The sequence below is a fragment of the Sturnus vulgaris genome, chromosome 16 (assembly GCF_052056855.1).
Source record: "Sturnus vulgaris isolate bStuVul1 chromosome 16, bStuVul1.hap1, whole genome shotgun sequence".
NCBI classification, from domain to species: domain Eukaryota; kingdom Metazoa; phylum Chordata; class Aves; order Passeriformes; family Sturnidae; genus Sturnus; species Sturnus vulgaris.
This window is the reverse complement of record NC_142258.1, coordinates 13,278,142-13,293,909: the sequence shown is the minus strand read 5'-3', so window position 1 is coordinate 13,293,909 and position 15,768 is coordinate 13,278,142. Positions and strand designations below refer to the sequence as shown.

General features: G+C 46.4%; 1 protein-coding gene across 2 annotated transcripts in view; it reads right to left on the bottom strand.

Moving 5' to 3' along the window:
• The window catches only part of GSG1L (GSG1 like), a 53,999-nt gene extending 49,555 nt beyond the window's left edge, over positions 1–4,444 (bottom strand). For both annotated transcript variants that reach the window (XM_088174527.1, XM_088174526.1), the window contains exon 1: positions 3,629–4,444. In XM_088174527.1, coding sequence (XP_088030653.1) covers positions 3,629–3,929 — 301 coding nt within the window. In that variant the 5' untranslated portion in view covers positions 3,930–4,444. The remainder of the gene's footprint in view (positions 1–3,628) is intronic.
• Between the last annotated feature and the right edge of the window lie 11,324 nt (positions 4,445–15,768).

The following is a 15,768-nucleotide window of genomic DNA, read 5'->3' as shown; positions in this document are numbered from 1 at the left end:
TACAGAAGGCACCTCCACCTGTGTGGGATCCAAAGCACTGAACCCACTCTGAAAGGGAGAACCTCTTTCTGGTAGACTGGGATTTAGCACACTTTTGAGTCACAAATTGTGCTAAATAATTACAGGACTCCCCCACCAATGATATATAAATGCTCCAGCCCTTCTTTTCCCAGAGGGGATTCACGATTACATTTCTCAGGTACGAAATGCTTTTTGAATTCTTGAGCTGTCCTAGACATGCTGGATAAAAATAAACTCTAGATTCACAAATTATTTCAGAAATAATCACAGCATTCAATCTCTGTTAGAGCTGTCAGTGGAAACCAGAAACTGGCACCAAGAGGCAGGCACGCTCCACTGGGCTCTGCACAAAGTGGATGGCATGCTGCTTGCTCCTCAGCCTCTGGAATCTAAATGCACATTGCAGATAAACAGGGGCAAGGAGAAGACACTCAAAAATTTGTTTGCTTCCTGCCTAAATGTCATTTTAAAGTGTGACTGAGTCCCAGCCCCTCCAGCCAGCTGGGAGCCCTGGAATCCTGGTCCCTGCAGCATCAGTCTGCTGGGAGCTCTCCTGTTGGCACTACAAGATCTGCTGTGTTGCAGCTGCACCAGTGCAGGGAGCAAAAAAGTTTTGACAGTGTCGCTGGAGGAGAGAGAATCAAAAGGCTGATGGCTGGAGGAAGAATGTGGCTCATAGCTGTGAAAGTTTGGAGGCTCTGGAGAGTTTTGGCAGTACCACAGTCACAGAGAGAGTTACTGGCATTCACACGTGCCTGGTGGGATCCAGCACAAACCACAGAGGACCCTACACGGGAAGGGAACCACAAGGATCATCAAATCCAGCTCCTGGCCCTGCACAGACACCCCAACAATCCCACCCTGTGCCTGAAGGTGTTGTGCAGACACTCCTGGAGCTCTGGCAGCCTTGGTGCTGGGACCAGTGCCCAAACACCCTCTGGGAGAAGAACCTTTTCCCAATATCCAACCTAAACCTGCCCTGACACAACTTCAGGTCATTCCCTCGGGTCCTGTCACTGGTCATGACAGAGGAGACAGCCTGACCCTCCTCTTCCCCTCATGAGGAAGTTGTAGACTGTGGTGAGGTCTCCTCTCATGTTGCTTAAATTCAGGCACCAGTGAGTCAGGGAGGAATCAGGAAGGGGATGGGAGCTGAGGGAATGGTGCTGACCATGGGCTCTGGCCATATGTTCTGCTGACAAGGTGTGAGGCTGGGAGTGACTGTGGAAGGGACTTTGCCTGAAGCAAGGCTGCTGCTGCAGTCACTTCAATGTGCTGCTGGTAAAGCTTTAAGAAAGATGCCACTGACAGTGTACAGTGCATTTGAGCTGGGGATTTAGACTAATTTAATACACCACTATTTGACAGTATTAATACAGTGCTGTTTAACACACACCCGTGAGTGTGTGACTTGTGAAGGGGCAGGACTGGGGTCAGCAGGTGTGCTGAGCATGGGGGCTGAGCCTCTGGGGTGGATTCCTCACAGAGACTGAGTGCTGTTGGGTTGGGGCTGGTGCCTCGGGGCCCTGCAGCTCAGATAAAATGATCATCAGTCAGGCTGCAGAAGGCCATGACAACACTCTGGCAGTCTGGTATTACAAACCCATCAGTCTGAGCAAAGAGCTGTCAGGTATTTTATGTTGGCACTATTAGGGACAAATTTAGACCCGTGTCCATTACATTGTTCCTGTCCCTACCAGGAGCAGGCACGGTAAATCTGAAAGAGGCAGCTGTCTGTCTAAGGCAGTATATCCCTGTGCCTGCCCGGGTTATTTCCAAAGGCTGGTCACTCCTAGTCTGCTGACTGAGGAGTACTTCCTCCCAGGTTAGTGTTTCAAATAAGAGGAAACGCTCAGAGAGCTGCTGTGGGGGTGTGGAGAGGGAGAAGCAACCCCTTCTCTCCTGTTTTCACCAAAACTTTTTACAGCAGGCTTCCAACTTTCTCCTGAAATCACCCACTACAGCACAGCTTTGTTTACCCGGTACAGAATAGATCACTGTGTTTCTCTTCTCCCACAGATAACTCACTTTTCTGAGTGGGCTAGAGTCACACAGTTACAACTTATCTCACACATAAATCTGGACTTGGAAAGATTTCAGTATGTGCCAGAAATATGGGCATCCTTGATCGTGCCAACCCCAGCTAAGATGCTCAAAAAGCCAGAGATTCTTAGGCTTCTCACTCGGCTGCTGTGGCCTAAGCTGATTCCCAAATCAGTAAGACAAATAAGCTTTTTCTTCTGTGGTTTTCTTTCTAACATCAAGAGTGTTGCTTTGGTGCTCTCATTTCAGCCTGGAGCTGTTGCCGTCCCAAGGCTGGAGTTCATGAACTTTCCTTTTTTACATTCAATTGAGTTTCAATAAACAACTAATTCTGCAACTACTCTCCTCCAAAACACCAGGGAGAATACACAGCCTCTTGGGATGAAACAGGCTGAGCTCACTCCCCCAGGTTTTCCCCATTTAAAACTACATTCTCACAGAGAACTCTATCAATTCTACCAGAATTCTGCCCTAAACTTCCCATTACCAGAGGGGCTGTGTTCTCAGAGACATAACACATCCGTGGTTAGCTGCTCCTTTCTCCCAGCAGTGAATCTACTGATGTACTTGCTCTGCTCCTTGGGCAATGGTGGAATGGGATGGGATGGGATGGGATGGGATGGGATGGGATGGGATGGGATGGGATGGGATGGGATGGGATGGGATGGGATGGGATGGGATGGGATGGGATGGGAAGGGATGGGATGGGATGAGATGGGGAACACCCCAGTGAGGAGCAAGTATCCACAACCCATCATCTCATACCGTGTCACACGTGTAAACTTTATTTTTCAGTCACATAATCTAGAGAAGAGCTCTTTCAAAAGCAGAGTGTGGATGTTAGCTCTAGCAGACAGCTCTGGGAGTAGGGGCTGTCAGTTTGCATCTGCTGAGACTTAAATCGGTCCCAGGGCAGCTGCCTGCCATCCACCCTCCAGTGTTTTATTCCTTGGGAAGTGCCAGGCTACAGCAGAGCAAATGAATGCACTGATAAGCTGGGGAGATGTCTTTTTGAGTGCTTCCCAGCAAGTAAATGGCTGAGCAGGGAACAGAAATGAGCTTTCTTGTGCCCAGTTGAGCCCTTTAACTGCATTTCCCTGTTCAATAAACACACGCTCCAGGGCGGGCTGGCGGGCGGTCATTGACTTCAGGGGGAGCAGAGCAGAGGCAGGCTGGGCTCCAGCTGGTCCAAGCCGTGCCCTGTGTGCCGCCCTGTGTGCCGCCCTGCCATCCCCGGTGCTGGGGCGATGCTGTGGGATGCCAGCCGCTCCCCAAGGAGCGCTCCGAGCAGCGGAGCCCGCAGTGCCCGGCACGGTGGCACACGCTGCTGGCTCGGCTGCCTGGGCTGGAGAGCTCAGAGCCTGCAGCAGCCAGCAGGTAAACAAGCAGATCCCTGCTCCGGCAGGAAACAGGTTGCTTTTCAACAAAAGAACTGTTCAAACGCTGCCTCTCTCCGCAGGGCGAGCCTGCTCCGAGGCACGGCACGGCACGGCTCGCCCGTCGCTTATCACACCGAGGAGAGCACAAAGCAACACAGGCTGCGAGGAAGTTGGTTTAGACTTACCGGCAGCATTGATATTTTCCTCACAGGAGTACCAGATCCCAGTGTGGAAATACCTGAAAAGGAAGCGGTCATCTCCCGTCTCCCAGCTGTAATGAACCACATTCTGGTTCGTCTCATTTGCAGTCTCATTCCCGCCGTAGTTGAGGCAGTTTGTCTTCTTCTCTTTCCCACAGCTCGGCTTGGGGACCCTCTGTGTGCCCTCACACCAGTGGGTCGTGATAAAAGCTGTTGTAGAGAAGAGGAGAGCCATCAGATTCAGACTCACTGCTAGCAGGGCTCTGCATCTTCGATTTGTCTTCATGGTAAATCCGCCCTCCCTCCCCCTCCTGCTGAGAGAAGAAGTCAAAGGGGTTTGTTTTATTTGGGAGGGGGGGGTGGGTTTCAAAGCCTCTCACGATTCAGAATCCAGTTGTCCAGGCATCAAAACTCCCAGCTTCTTGCAGCGCGCTGTAGAAGCGGTGAAGGAAGCCGTGCAGGCAGACTCCCATTCTGGGCGATCCCTCGCAGCCCTTGTGGGTTAGAGCAGCAGCGGCAGCGGCAGCGGCAGCGGGGCCGGTCCCTCGCAGCCGCGGAGCTTCAGCGCGCTGAGGGCAGCGGAGCGGCTCTGCCTCCCGAGCAGCCCCAGAGGCGAGTGAACATCTGCTCGGCTACCGCACATCATCCTCCCCAGGGGCTCCGCAGCCTCCTCCGCTGGGAGACACCTGCAGGCTGCCAGGCTCGCTGTGCCCTGCTCCCGTAGGATGGGCAGGAGGAGGCAGGGACAGCTGCCACCCGCTGCCACCGTGCCCGGCACCGCTCCGAGCCCGCTGCGGCGCCGGGCTGGGGGAGGCGTCACGGCTCAGTCCCGAAAAGAATTATTATTATTATTATTATTATTAATGTGTGGAGCTGTGAAAGGCATTTTTCGTGTACCACGGGGTAGAGATTCGTCCAGGAGGAGGAGGAGGGATGGAGTACTTCAGCATTTCTGCTCTCAGCTAGAGAGTAGTAAATCCAGGGCTTGATTCTGCTTTTGGCATAATGGTGTAAATCTCTCTTCAGAGCCTTGCTCTGGCAGCCCCAGAGGAATTTAGATTTGAAAGTGTGCGATGTGTGAGACCCACATCTTTCACAGCACCAAGTGGAGCCCCTTGCCCAGGCTTTTATTCCCAGACCCAGCTCTTGGAGATGTTTTGGTTGAAGTGGATCTGGAAGAAATTTTGTAGGTCCTACTTCGTGCAGACGGACAGAACTAATTAGAGCAATCCTTGGGCTTTATTCACCAGATGGCAATGCTGAGAGCAGGGAGGCTTAATGCTCAATATCCCATTTCCAAGGAGAAGTGTGCTGTCCTCTCATGATGTCCAGCTGCCTCGTGGAGTTCCTGACCCCTTTGCACATTGCTCAGAGCACCTGGTGTGGTGGAGGCTCAACCCAGACCCCGTGTCTTGTCACCCAGAAGTTCTGTCCCTTGGTAGATAATGCAGTTTTCTGTGAAGAAGCTCTTTGTGCCTTCTCAGTGGTGTTTGTTTCCAGCCTAGTTTGGGCTCCCTGAAGGGGCTGTGGGGATGCTCTGGCCTCTCAGAGCAGTCCAGCAGTGGCTTTCCCTGGAAATATCCACGTAGCCAAGCAGGCTCATGCTGACAGACAGGACAGTGCTCATGGACCCCACAGGCAAAGCTCCTGCTGTGCTTTGCTGCCTGCACACAGAACATGGGGGCAGCTTCTCCTTGAGAAAGCCAGGGAGGGTTTCCTGCTTAAGGCTTCCAGGACCTGGTCCTGAAGCTCCCTCACAGGTAGCCACAGGACTCGTTGTGGCTCTTTTTGGTGCCTGTCCCGAATGTCTGAGCCCAGCTGTTGATGAGATTTTCCACTATTTCTACACTCACTTGGCACTGGTCATTTTTTGTTATAAATAAACTAGAAAGTTAATAGAAAACTTTTGTGAGAAAACTCACAGGGCTCTGTGAGAACAATTGTGATGGCAGCTGTGCAAGTTTGGTGAAATAACTTTGTACCCAAGAGCCTTGGCCTTGCCCACCCCACCTGTGCCTGCTGAGTGCCACCTCCTCAGTGCCAGGTTTTGCCCTGGGGTCTCTCCTTGTCCTGTTGGAATTGCAGAGCACCTCTCCCTGCCCCAGCCCTTTCAGCATTACATCTTGCAGTCAAGTCATCAGCATTCTTTCCTTGGTTTTAATTGCATGCAAAAAATCGAGGTGATAGCTATTCAGAGAACCACATGATTATTACTTCAATTATTTTTATGTTGCAGGACATTTATTCAGTAATGTGTTTGTGGTGTTGCTGTATTTCTCAGGGTTATCCACTTGCTAAGAGGAATAAACAAAGCACTTGAAACTTTGACAGAAAGCCTTCACAAGAAAGCTGGTGCTGTTCTTCAGGACTGTCTTTCAAGTGGCTGCCAGCATCTGAATCATCACACTTCTCCAAGTGTGAATATAGGTCTTTACATCTCTTCTCACAAATTTTCTCTATCTATTGCCCTGTGGATTGTGTTTACTGGCCTGCAGCAGCAACGCCTGCACACTCTGCCTCTCCCTGTGCCATCTCCCCGAGGGGTGGGCAGCCAAGACTTTTGTTATCTGGGTGAATTTTGTCCTAAATTCTTCTTGCATTTGGTTTTTACTCCTAATCCTGACAGATATTTCTATTTCTGTTGCCCCTTCTTCATTCTTGGTTTTCAGACTGGCAGAGCTGTTGAGAACTGACACGGTGGCAGTAAATTTTAAAAAAAGAAAAAATTTTTATTTATCTATTTATTTATTTATCTATTTAAAAATAGAGCAGAAATTTGATTTGTTTTGTGATACAGAACTTTTAGAATCTTAAGCATTAAAAAATACTGAGCATAAAGTAAAGTAGGCTCAGTCAGAGAATTTTTTAATATGAATAATTTTCTTTTTCCTAAAGGAAACAGTTTTTTTTTTCATTGTTGGGATTACTTGAAAAGAAGGAAACTGCTCTCTGCTATACTCATTCTGTAATACTCCAACGACTTCTCTTTATATAATCTCTGTTTATCGGATTTATTGTGTGTAAAAGTGGAAAGATCATACATATGTTGCAGAAGGCAGTTCAGATGCCTGGATTAAGTAGTATTTATGTGGTATTATCCTTAATGATAACGTAGAAGGGTTTGAATGCTACAGACACGTAATTTTCAGGTTGTGGCTATAGGAATCTTTAAAAATTTTTGCAGCAATAACTTTTCTCTGATGTTGTGAGAAGAAATACCTTCACAGGTTATAGTAACCCCTTTTCCTTTAGTATTTCTTACAGGAGCAGTGTAAATTGTAATTACTCAGTATTTACTCGTGTACAAAAAGAACTTGACCCAGAGGATTTAAAATAATGATAGCTTTTGCAAAAGGAATCTTTCAATCAGGCTCTGTTTTTCAGTAGTGGAAAACAGAGGCACCATTCACTAAAGTGAGAGGAAGCCCTACTTTTGGGTGTTCTGGTGCTGATGGGGACGTGGTGAGCTCAGGCTGGGTGTTTATTTGGAACCAGCAATGTCAAATGCATGGGATTATATGCTGGATTTAAATCAACATTTTAAACCCCCTTTAACTTTTATTTAAGTTTTCATTTCTTACAGCCCCGTCCTCTTGGGCTTCCTCATTCGTGTTTATTTTGTCCTTTTCAGCTGTCACTGCACTGGAGTTCCCAGCTCCTCCTGCCACTTTGGACTGGACCCCTCCTGGCAGCTCCTCTTTGCTTTTCCTCAGTACCACAGAGCCACAGAATTCACTTGTTCGATTCATTTGTTTTGCAAATGGCTCAAAATCTCCTTTTCTAGTTGCGATTTTCCTCCCTTGACACAGAGCTCTGCATAGATCATCTTTATCTCTCTCTCTTTGCACAGTAAATATGAATTATTGGTGTGCCCCCAATATACCTCCCCTGTCTCTGCTCTGTCCAGCAAAATGGGAATTTTCTCCTTATGTCAGTCACTTATTGGGTTTCATTTTTATATTTGGAGAAGAGGATTGGGATAGAAATACTGTACCTATTTCCTAGATTGTGTTACCCAGCTGTGAAGTTTGTGTTCTCTCTGCTCCAGACTCAGGCTTCTTTTTGCTGTTCTCACCCTGGTTTTTATCTTTTTCCCGGAGCTCTGACCCAAAGCAGTCTGTGTTCAGCAGTGATGCTTGGCACTCTGAGCACACAGGCTGGGCTGTACAGTCCTGCTCATCTCAGAGGTGCTGCTGAGACATAATCCTGATTTTCTGATAGAAATTAAGCCCTCAGCAAATGGGCAGCCCCTGGGGGTCCGTGTGGAGGTGGGCTGAATATTGATACCACAGGAAATATTGGTCTTCACTTTAACTTATGACTTGCAGTGTGTCTTTCACATACTTTGCCTGTGGGCATTTAGGCAAGGACAAGAAGATTGCTCAGGAAATTCTCCCTGTTCCTAAAGCAGCCAGGCAAAAAATGGTTTCTGACAGTACTGTAGCAAAGACCTTTAGTAGTCTTGACAGAAATGAAAGTGATAAAATAAACTGTTGCTTCTCCCATAAAAATTTCCTTGGTCCAGCACCACCGGGCAGTAGACAAAACATTCCTGAGTGCCCTCCCCAGAGGAGCTGCTCTGGGTGCTGTGGTCAGTGGCCAGCATTGCTCATCCTGGCTGTGCCACCCAGGGGCTGCAGGGACCCTCCTGCCACACACAGCGTCCCAAACAGCATCAGCTGCATCATCCAGCACTGCCCTTTGTGTCCCAGCTGGCTGGGACTGGGATGCCAGCACATTTGTACTCATCTGCTATCTGCATTTAATTCTTCCAGCAGCTGGTGGAGAGGAAGGGAGATGAAAAGAAGTGACAGGTCTGAGTCATGTCTTGATTCGTGTCTGGGAGAGCTGGCTGGTTAAGGTGCCTGAAGAGGCAGTCCAAAAGGTCAGGGCTGAGCAAGCACAACATTCCCGAGGCAATTCCCAACAAGCCATTTACATGTGCCCACCTATGGTGGGAGTGAATTAGGTGTAATGCTGTCCTACTTCTGATCCTGAATTAGAAATTTTTCTGTCTTAGAGTTACAAGAATTATTTCCTCACAATTGGATTGGATTAAAATGAAAGTTTAATTAATATTTAGTACTCTTTGTGAAGGCTAACTTTGATATGTCGAAGTTATTACAAGAAGATACAGGCCCTCTTAAGAAGAACTCTAAAAGCAGAACCCACTTCATTCCTTATTGCTGCAATTAAAGAAGCATTCTTGCACATCAAAGCCTTAATGGCAGCTTGTGAGTCTCAATATTCCTGGGCACCCTGGCCTGGCATGAAAGCAGCCCCAGAGCAAAAGTGGCCACAACAAACAGAGCAGTGCTGAGAAATGTCAAAGGGTTCATTACCCAAACATGCTCTTTTATAACCAAGACATCTGATTTCCATACTCATATAAAGTTATGTATTGTCACATCCCACTGTGCTTTTGGAAGTGCCTAATTCACTAACTACAGATGAATTAATTTGTATTTCTTGCTTGTTGTGTTTTTTAAGACATTTTTTCCCTTCTCTTATCAATGTATTTTTAGGGACAGAAACTAGAACATTTAAATGTCTGTAGTTTTCAGTTTTTGCCTGGCAGAGGAGTAAACTGTGCATTTGGTGTCATTGATATGAAGAATAATGTTGCTTATTTGTATGTCCATGCATTTTTTCCCCATGATTAGGATTCATCCATATGTCCAGGCATTTTAAGTGGTAGATTATGATTTGCAGTGGAATTTTAGTTCAGAAAGGAGTAATCAGGGAGATTTGTTTCAGCAATCTCTGTACCTGGAGCTTCATGTTTCTGTATCTTCTCTGCAGAAATTGGACCCTGTGCAAAATGCACTTGGGGAAATAGACTTTACCAGAGCAGAGTAGGAGAGGCTGCTTATGTACAGGGATGGCTTTTTGATGGGGCCACGCAGACTTGCAGGAAATGGGGGCACACTGTGTCACTGGGGGTGTATTCCGAGGCATCAAGAGCCCCTGGGATGAGCCCATGATCCCAGCAGGGCAGTGATGCTGAAGGTGAGGGCAAGGTTTCCTTGCCACAGGAAGGCAGGATGGTCAGGTTGGCTCTGGAAGCTGAATGTAACAGGACACTGAGTTTGGGCTACATTGAGAGAGAAGTTATAGAACACAGCAAATTTATACATGCAGCCAGCAGGTTTTGAACATTTCAGCAGCAAACCTCAATTTGAGCAGAAATCTCTCCCCCAGGAGCAGAGCAGAAGACAAAGCAACCAAACTAAAAATCAAGAGATCAATACTAAAAGCAAAGATGCCTCTCCAGAGCAAAGGCAGGTATTGCATAACTGCTCCAAGGAGAGGAGAAAAGGTCAGCAGGCAGAAGACAGGGGCTGGTGCAGGGAAAGCTCCTGCCTGGCTGGGGCAGCATTTCACAGTGCACTGGAAGGAAAGTGAATGAGGATGCAAAAGTAGCTAAGAAAATGCCAGACTGTCCAAAAATGGCACAGGGTGTCATGGGGAGAGACATCCTCCAAACTGCAGGACTTGTGAGGCAGCACCAAAGCCAGCAGAGTGTTGGGAACAATGTCAAATTTCACAATGAAGTTGTAGCAGATGGCAGAAGAGGGAGTCAAGGCCAGGAGTTGGCAGAAAGAGGGAAAATGTTAGCCATCAGCCTGTCTGGAGAGCAGCAGGAGGGAGGAGATATATGAGCAACCTGGAGGACGAGCAGGACACTCAGCAGAGTGAAAGCAGAGAGCAGGGAGGGAGGGTGCAGTGCAAGGCAGGTTTGGAGACCACAGTATGATAAAAAATACAGAGCTGGCTGGTATCAAAGACCACTCTCACAGGTCTGTGTGAACTCGCTGGCCTCAGCAAAGGGGAAAAATGAGAGAGCAATTCTTCAAAGGGAAAATGTTATGAATCTTTTGGGAACTTGAATGGGAATGAAGATACAGGAGGAAAAAGTTCAGCAGTATCACACTGACTGCTCAGCTTGGGAGCTCTATTTCCAGCTTCACAGCTGGCCATGAATATTTCCTCTTTCCAACCCCTTCCTTGACTGGATTTTGGATGGGGAAAAGTCCTTTCTATTCTTGGTAACCTGCAAGGTCTCAGGTGAGGAACCTTCTACCTCTCCACTTATCTCTGAGGTTGTGTGCACCTTTGAAGAGATGCTCCTTTCCTCCACCACGAGCTCTGCTGGTAGTGCTGAAATCATCCAGGTTTCACAGACCCCTGGTATTTGTGTGTGTTAATACAAGACCCTTAACAGAGTCTGCAGGATTTGATACAGGTATAGAGCACTCAGTTAAAATAATCCTGCCAAATGGGAATTGTTGGGCAGGTAGAATGTATTGACTTAAACCTCTGCTTTGTCTTTAAATAGGCCTCATTCTCTTGATTCAGATGTCTGATCAAAGAAGGGATAATATATTATTTTTAAAAAATCACATATTGCCTGAGACCCTCCTCAGGTCAGCCCTTAACACCATTAAATGCAGCCACATTGTTGGAGTCAGTAAGTCAGGAGTCTCTCTGTTTTCTTCAGAGAGAAATCAGAGTGCAGGGATTGAATGAAAGTCTTTGAATGGAATGAGTAAGTGAATAGATAGAGTGAATAAATAAGTAAATAACATAAGTTTTAAGTGCTTTTAGTGAGTAAAATGTTTTAGATGCTTGAGAAGTAGTACATGTTTTAGTGAAAGTTGAAAAACATACCAGTGTTTCCTTAGAGGCTCTAGGAACCTTGCTTCAGACATAATAGAGTTAGAGTTAAGGATATTGCTTACACTTTTTAGTTAGAACAAGATAGTCCATGTACATAGTTTATACATAGCCTGATGTGCTAAGAAACGAGAATTCTAATAGGTTAAGGAGTAGTGGTGTGAGTTTGTGTTTTAGCTAGTTAAAAAGTTTTTATAAAATAACTTGTATTAGGGAGAGCTGGTGCTCTATGCCATGGCTTTATGCCACCTGCATTTTGCCATTGCCTTTGCCACTTGTTTTTAATATCGTGTGCTTTATGCCATTGCTTTGCTTTGTTTTTGCCTTTGAGACTGATGTGCTTCTGTAATAAATAACTTTATAGCAACTATTAGTTGCTTGGCTTTTTAAAGAAGAATAGAGCCCAACAGTGTGGGTGCCCCCGGGGCCCCTGGAGGTTTTCCTAAACCTCCCACCACATCAGCAGAGCTCAGGCTGGCAGTGTCCCCCTGTCTCTGCTGGATGCCAGCATGAGGATGTGTCAATGCAGTGGAAGCTGCTGCCACCCCAGGCTGGGGCTGGGGCTCTGGGCTGGGCAGGGTGTCTGTGGCAGGGCCACTGTCTGCAGGGGACAGCATGTCCTTGGCTCTCAACCAAGGGCTGAGTTGATCCCAGGCAAATCATGGACATTAAAATCCTCAGATGGGGCCATTTCTGCAGTAACAGCTAAATTATAGCCCATGAGCTCCAGGAAACCAAATTAGGGCTCCATGTGCAGTATTTACTTGGGCAATTTCACTTAACCTTGCCATCTTTTAATTGCTTTTATATCTTGATTTAGTAATTTCTGATTTTTTTTAATAGTTCCATTTATTGAGAAACACCACATGAGACGTGAACTGAGTAATTTTCTGTTTTTGCAGTTTTGCAATGTAATAGCAACAGAATTATTGGTAGGCAAATTCTTGAAGCAATAAATATCTTTGTCTGGTTTAGATGATTATTATTTTTGTAGCAATTCATTTGCAGGACAGAGTATCACCTTCACAAGAAACGGAACTGATTTGCAGTCAAAGTAGTGCTTTTGGTTACTTCTGAGTTTTGTAAGAAAAGAGACAAAACATAAAGTAATAATGCAGGAAACACGTAAAATGGTAATTTATCAAGTTAAAGACCTCAGTTTGATTGGAGAGGGAAATGCTGGACTGTATAAAAATTGCAAAAAGCAATATAATTCTGATGAAATATACCTCAGAGAAAAAATTAACCTACATTTTAGCCTGTTAGTGTCATGGAACAGATAATTGAATTCCTTGCTTTCTTGTCAATGCAGCAATATGTAACTCTGCTCAAATGCTCAGGTAATCAATAGTTTTTATGCTGATCTTCTTAATTTGTTCTTTGAAAACTGTTCTAATTACCATTTCTTCTGTTCTTACAAAGTCTTCACACAAAGGTTGGGTTTTTGGACTCTCATCCCACAGCTGATGGAACACAAAACCAAAACTCACTCAAAAGCCAATGCAGGTTTGTGCTTTATTTCAATACAACACTTTTTGGAGAAAAGTAGAAAGGTTTATTTTGAAAGAAATAAAATACCTCATGAAGGGAAAGGAACCGAGCAAAGCTCATCCATACAGATTCTTCACTGTGGTGGCTGCTCTGGACCTTTTTGTAAGGTGGTATCGTGGTGGTGGAAGCAAAATCAGTTATCAAAGGCAGTGTTTGCCATGCCAAAATTAACTTTTGGAGAGCAGGAAAATGAATTAAGGAGTCACTGATGGCAGCTGCCTGTGCCCATGTCACCCTGCTCCCATGTCCTTGGTGAGCAGGGGAATTGCTCTTGTTCCCTACCATGATTTTCAGGCTTAACAAAATGCAACATATTCTTCAAAAGGAGAAGGTTGGAAAGGATTTTCAATCACCATCTCAAATCTGGCTTCAACCTGCCATAAACTGAAATATCCTAATGTAAATTGAGAATAGTCTGCTAAGATGGCAGTGGCACTCACACAGTTCCCTCCCATGTCCCCATTGTAAGAATTTTTTCTCGGGTGTTTCTTTTGTTTAATGTTGTCTGTGCAGTTTCCTACAACAGTTTAACTGCTTTATTGGCAATGAGGAAGGACATAAAATCTGTTATTGCAAGTGAGGAAGAAACATATGCTCTATGCTTAATGTGCAGCTGGAAAACACGCATTAAGATATTTTTTTTAAAAAGCCCTTCACATTCAATGGCTTTTTATTTCCTTTTTCTATACACCCCTGAACAATTGCTGGTGCTGCCATAGCTGATTACAGGATGGGGCTAATAATGCCAAGATTGTGGGTTTGATCCCCATACGGGCCATTCACTCAAGAGCTGGACTCGTTGGTCCTTGTGGGTCCCTTCCAGCTCAGAAGATTCTGATTCTGTGATGCTGAAAATGCAGCAGCAGGGGGAGGGAAGAGATAGGAGGAGTTGCTGAGGCTTCTTGGACCTGTGGCATGGACAAGCCAGAGGATCATTTCCTGCATGTCTAGAAATCAAGACACTGAACTTGTCTGATTCAAAGGGGTGTAAAATAAGGATAAATGTGAGGCATGGAGCTCCCTAAACCAGCCCCACTACCAAGGCCTCTGTGATGTGGGGCTGCCCTTGAAAATTCAAGGGCAAAGCTGTGCAAAGAGATGTTTGGCCAAGAGCCCTTGAGCCTGCAAGGAGCTGAAGTTCTGTGCCCCCCACACACTGCAGCTCCCTGCCACAATCACCCACTGCTTGCCTCCCATTGCTGCCCCAGCTTGGGCTAGGGAGGGTGAGACCTGCTGGGCACTCCTCACATCAGCCCCTGGAAATGCCCTTTTCCTCTTTGCTTCCAAATCACCTCTGGGCCCAGCATCTCATGGGTGCTTGTAACCAGCTATTTCCCAGTTAATTATCAACAAACTAATAAAGAATGCTGAGTCTTCAATGCCCAGACCTGCACGGATTTTCTCATCCTGTTATTTGCTCAATATTCAGTAATACCAATCTTACAATTCAACACCAAAGCCCTGCACTCCAATATTGTCCAGAAAGAAGCAAATGAGACAGGAATAAACCAAGCAAGTGGGCTGCAACAGGAAAATGAGGTGCTGGCCAGGATCCAGGGAATGCATTGCCTGGCAGAACACAGGTACAGACTCCTGAGTCACTTCTGCCTTTCCACGGTGCTTTGTTGCCACCCCATGGCCTCACACAAGGTTGCAAGAATGAAACTGGAAAAGGTGCATGCTATGAGATGTCTTGCATTTCATTAAAACCACCGAGAGCCTTTGAAAACAGCTTCTCAGATCTCTGTCTTTTTATTCATGCCCTGATGACACAAGTCTCTGCTTAACAGGTGATAAATAACTTTTTTTTCCAATGTGGCAAAGGACATAACACCTGTATTTTATCTGTATTTAGAAGGAATTTCTCTTGTATTTGCAATTTCCTTTCCCGAGAGGACAAGATGATTGGAGGATAATGGTGTTGTCAGGCCTGGAATGGTCACTAAATGGTAATGCTGTGATGCCTGATCCATCCAGCATGATATTCCTCTGTTTGCTAAGATAAGAACTGCATTTGCCCCTCACCCTGGCCCTTGTGATCACAGCAACACATCTGCCTTGTGTGAAATAATCCCTGTCCTGTTTCAGGGATGGTGTAGAACCACAGGGATGGCCAGCAGGCACTCTGGACAATCCTGACCACTATTCACACATTTTTTTTCTCTTTTCCCATTTCTTTTACAATTTCTGGAGCCTACCTTTCTCTGTTTTTTCTCAATCTTTCTCTACTCCAGTTCTCTCTCATTTAAATTATTCACCCCTAATTTTCTTCTCCCTAAAGGTCGTGGTTTTTCCCTCATGTATACACATCCTTTGCATTTTTGCCCCCCTGGCTGGGTGATATTGGAGCTGTACATTGTCAGCGATGCTGCAGGTCTTGCAGAGCTCTGCTCCCCAGGAGGTTCCCAGTGCTCTCTCCAACCACTTCTGAAATCTGGCTGTTTCCCACACCCCTCCTTCCAAAGCACTGGTGAAAGCCAGGCATCCCTCACGGTGTTGTCTGCATGTTTTGGTGGCAGCAGCACTGTGACCCGTGCTCAGATTAGGATGCTACATCCACTCAGTGCCCTTTTCAAACAATGTGATCTCACTTCAGGGTCTGCATTTTTCCCCCTGGTCATTCCAGCTGGCTTAGCCACATAAGAAGCTCTCACTGAGGTGAAAACCCCGAGGCTGGAATGATTTGGAGCCAAGGGATGGGGTATCCATGTGTTGCTGTGGTGAGCTGTGCCTTGGGAGCACCAGTGTGGCTGGAAAAGGGAGCGTGGGTCACCCTGTGTCTGCTCCTGGTGAGGATGTGCAGGGCAAGGACAGGAGCTGGCAGCTGTCACCTTCACCTGCTTTTGATGTAGATGGATGAAGATGCTACAAAGGGGCTGTGTGTTTTCTGGGGTGCT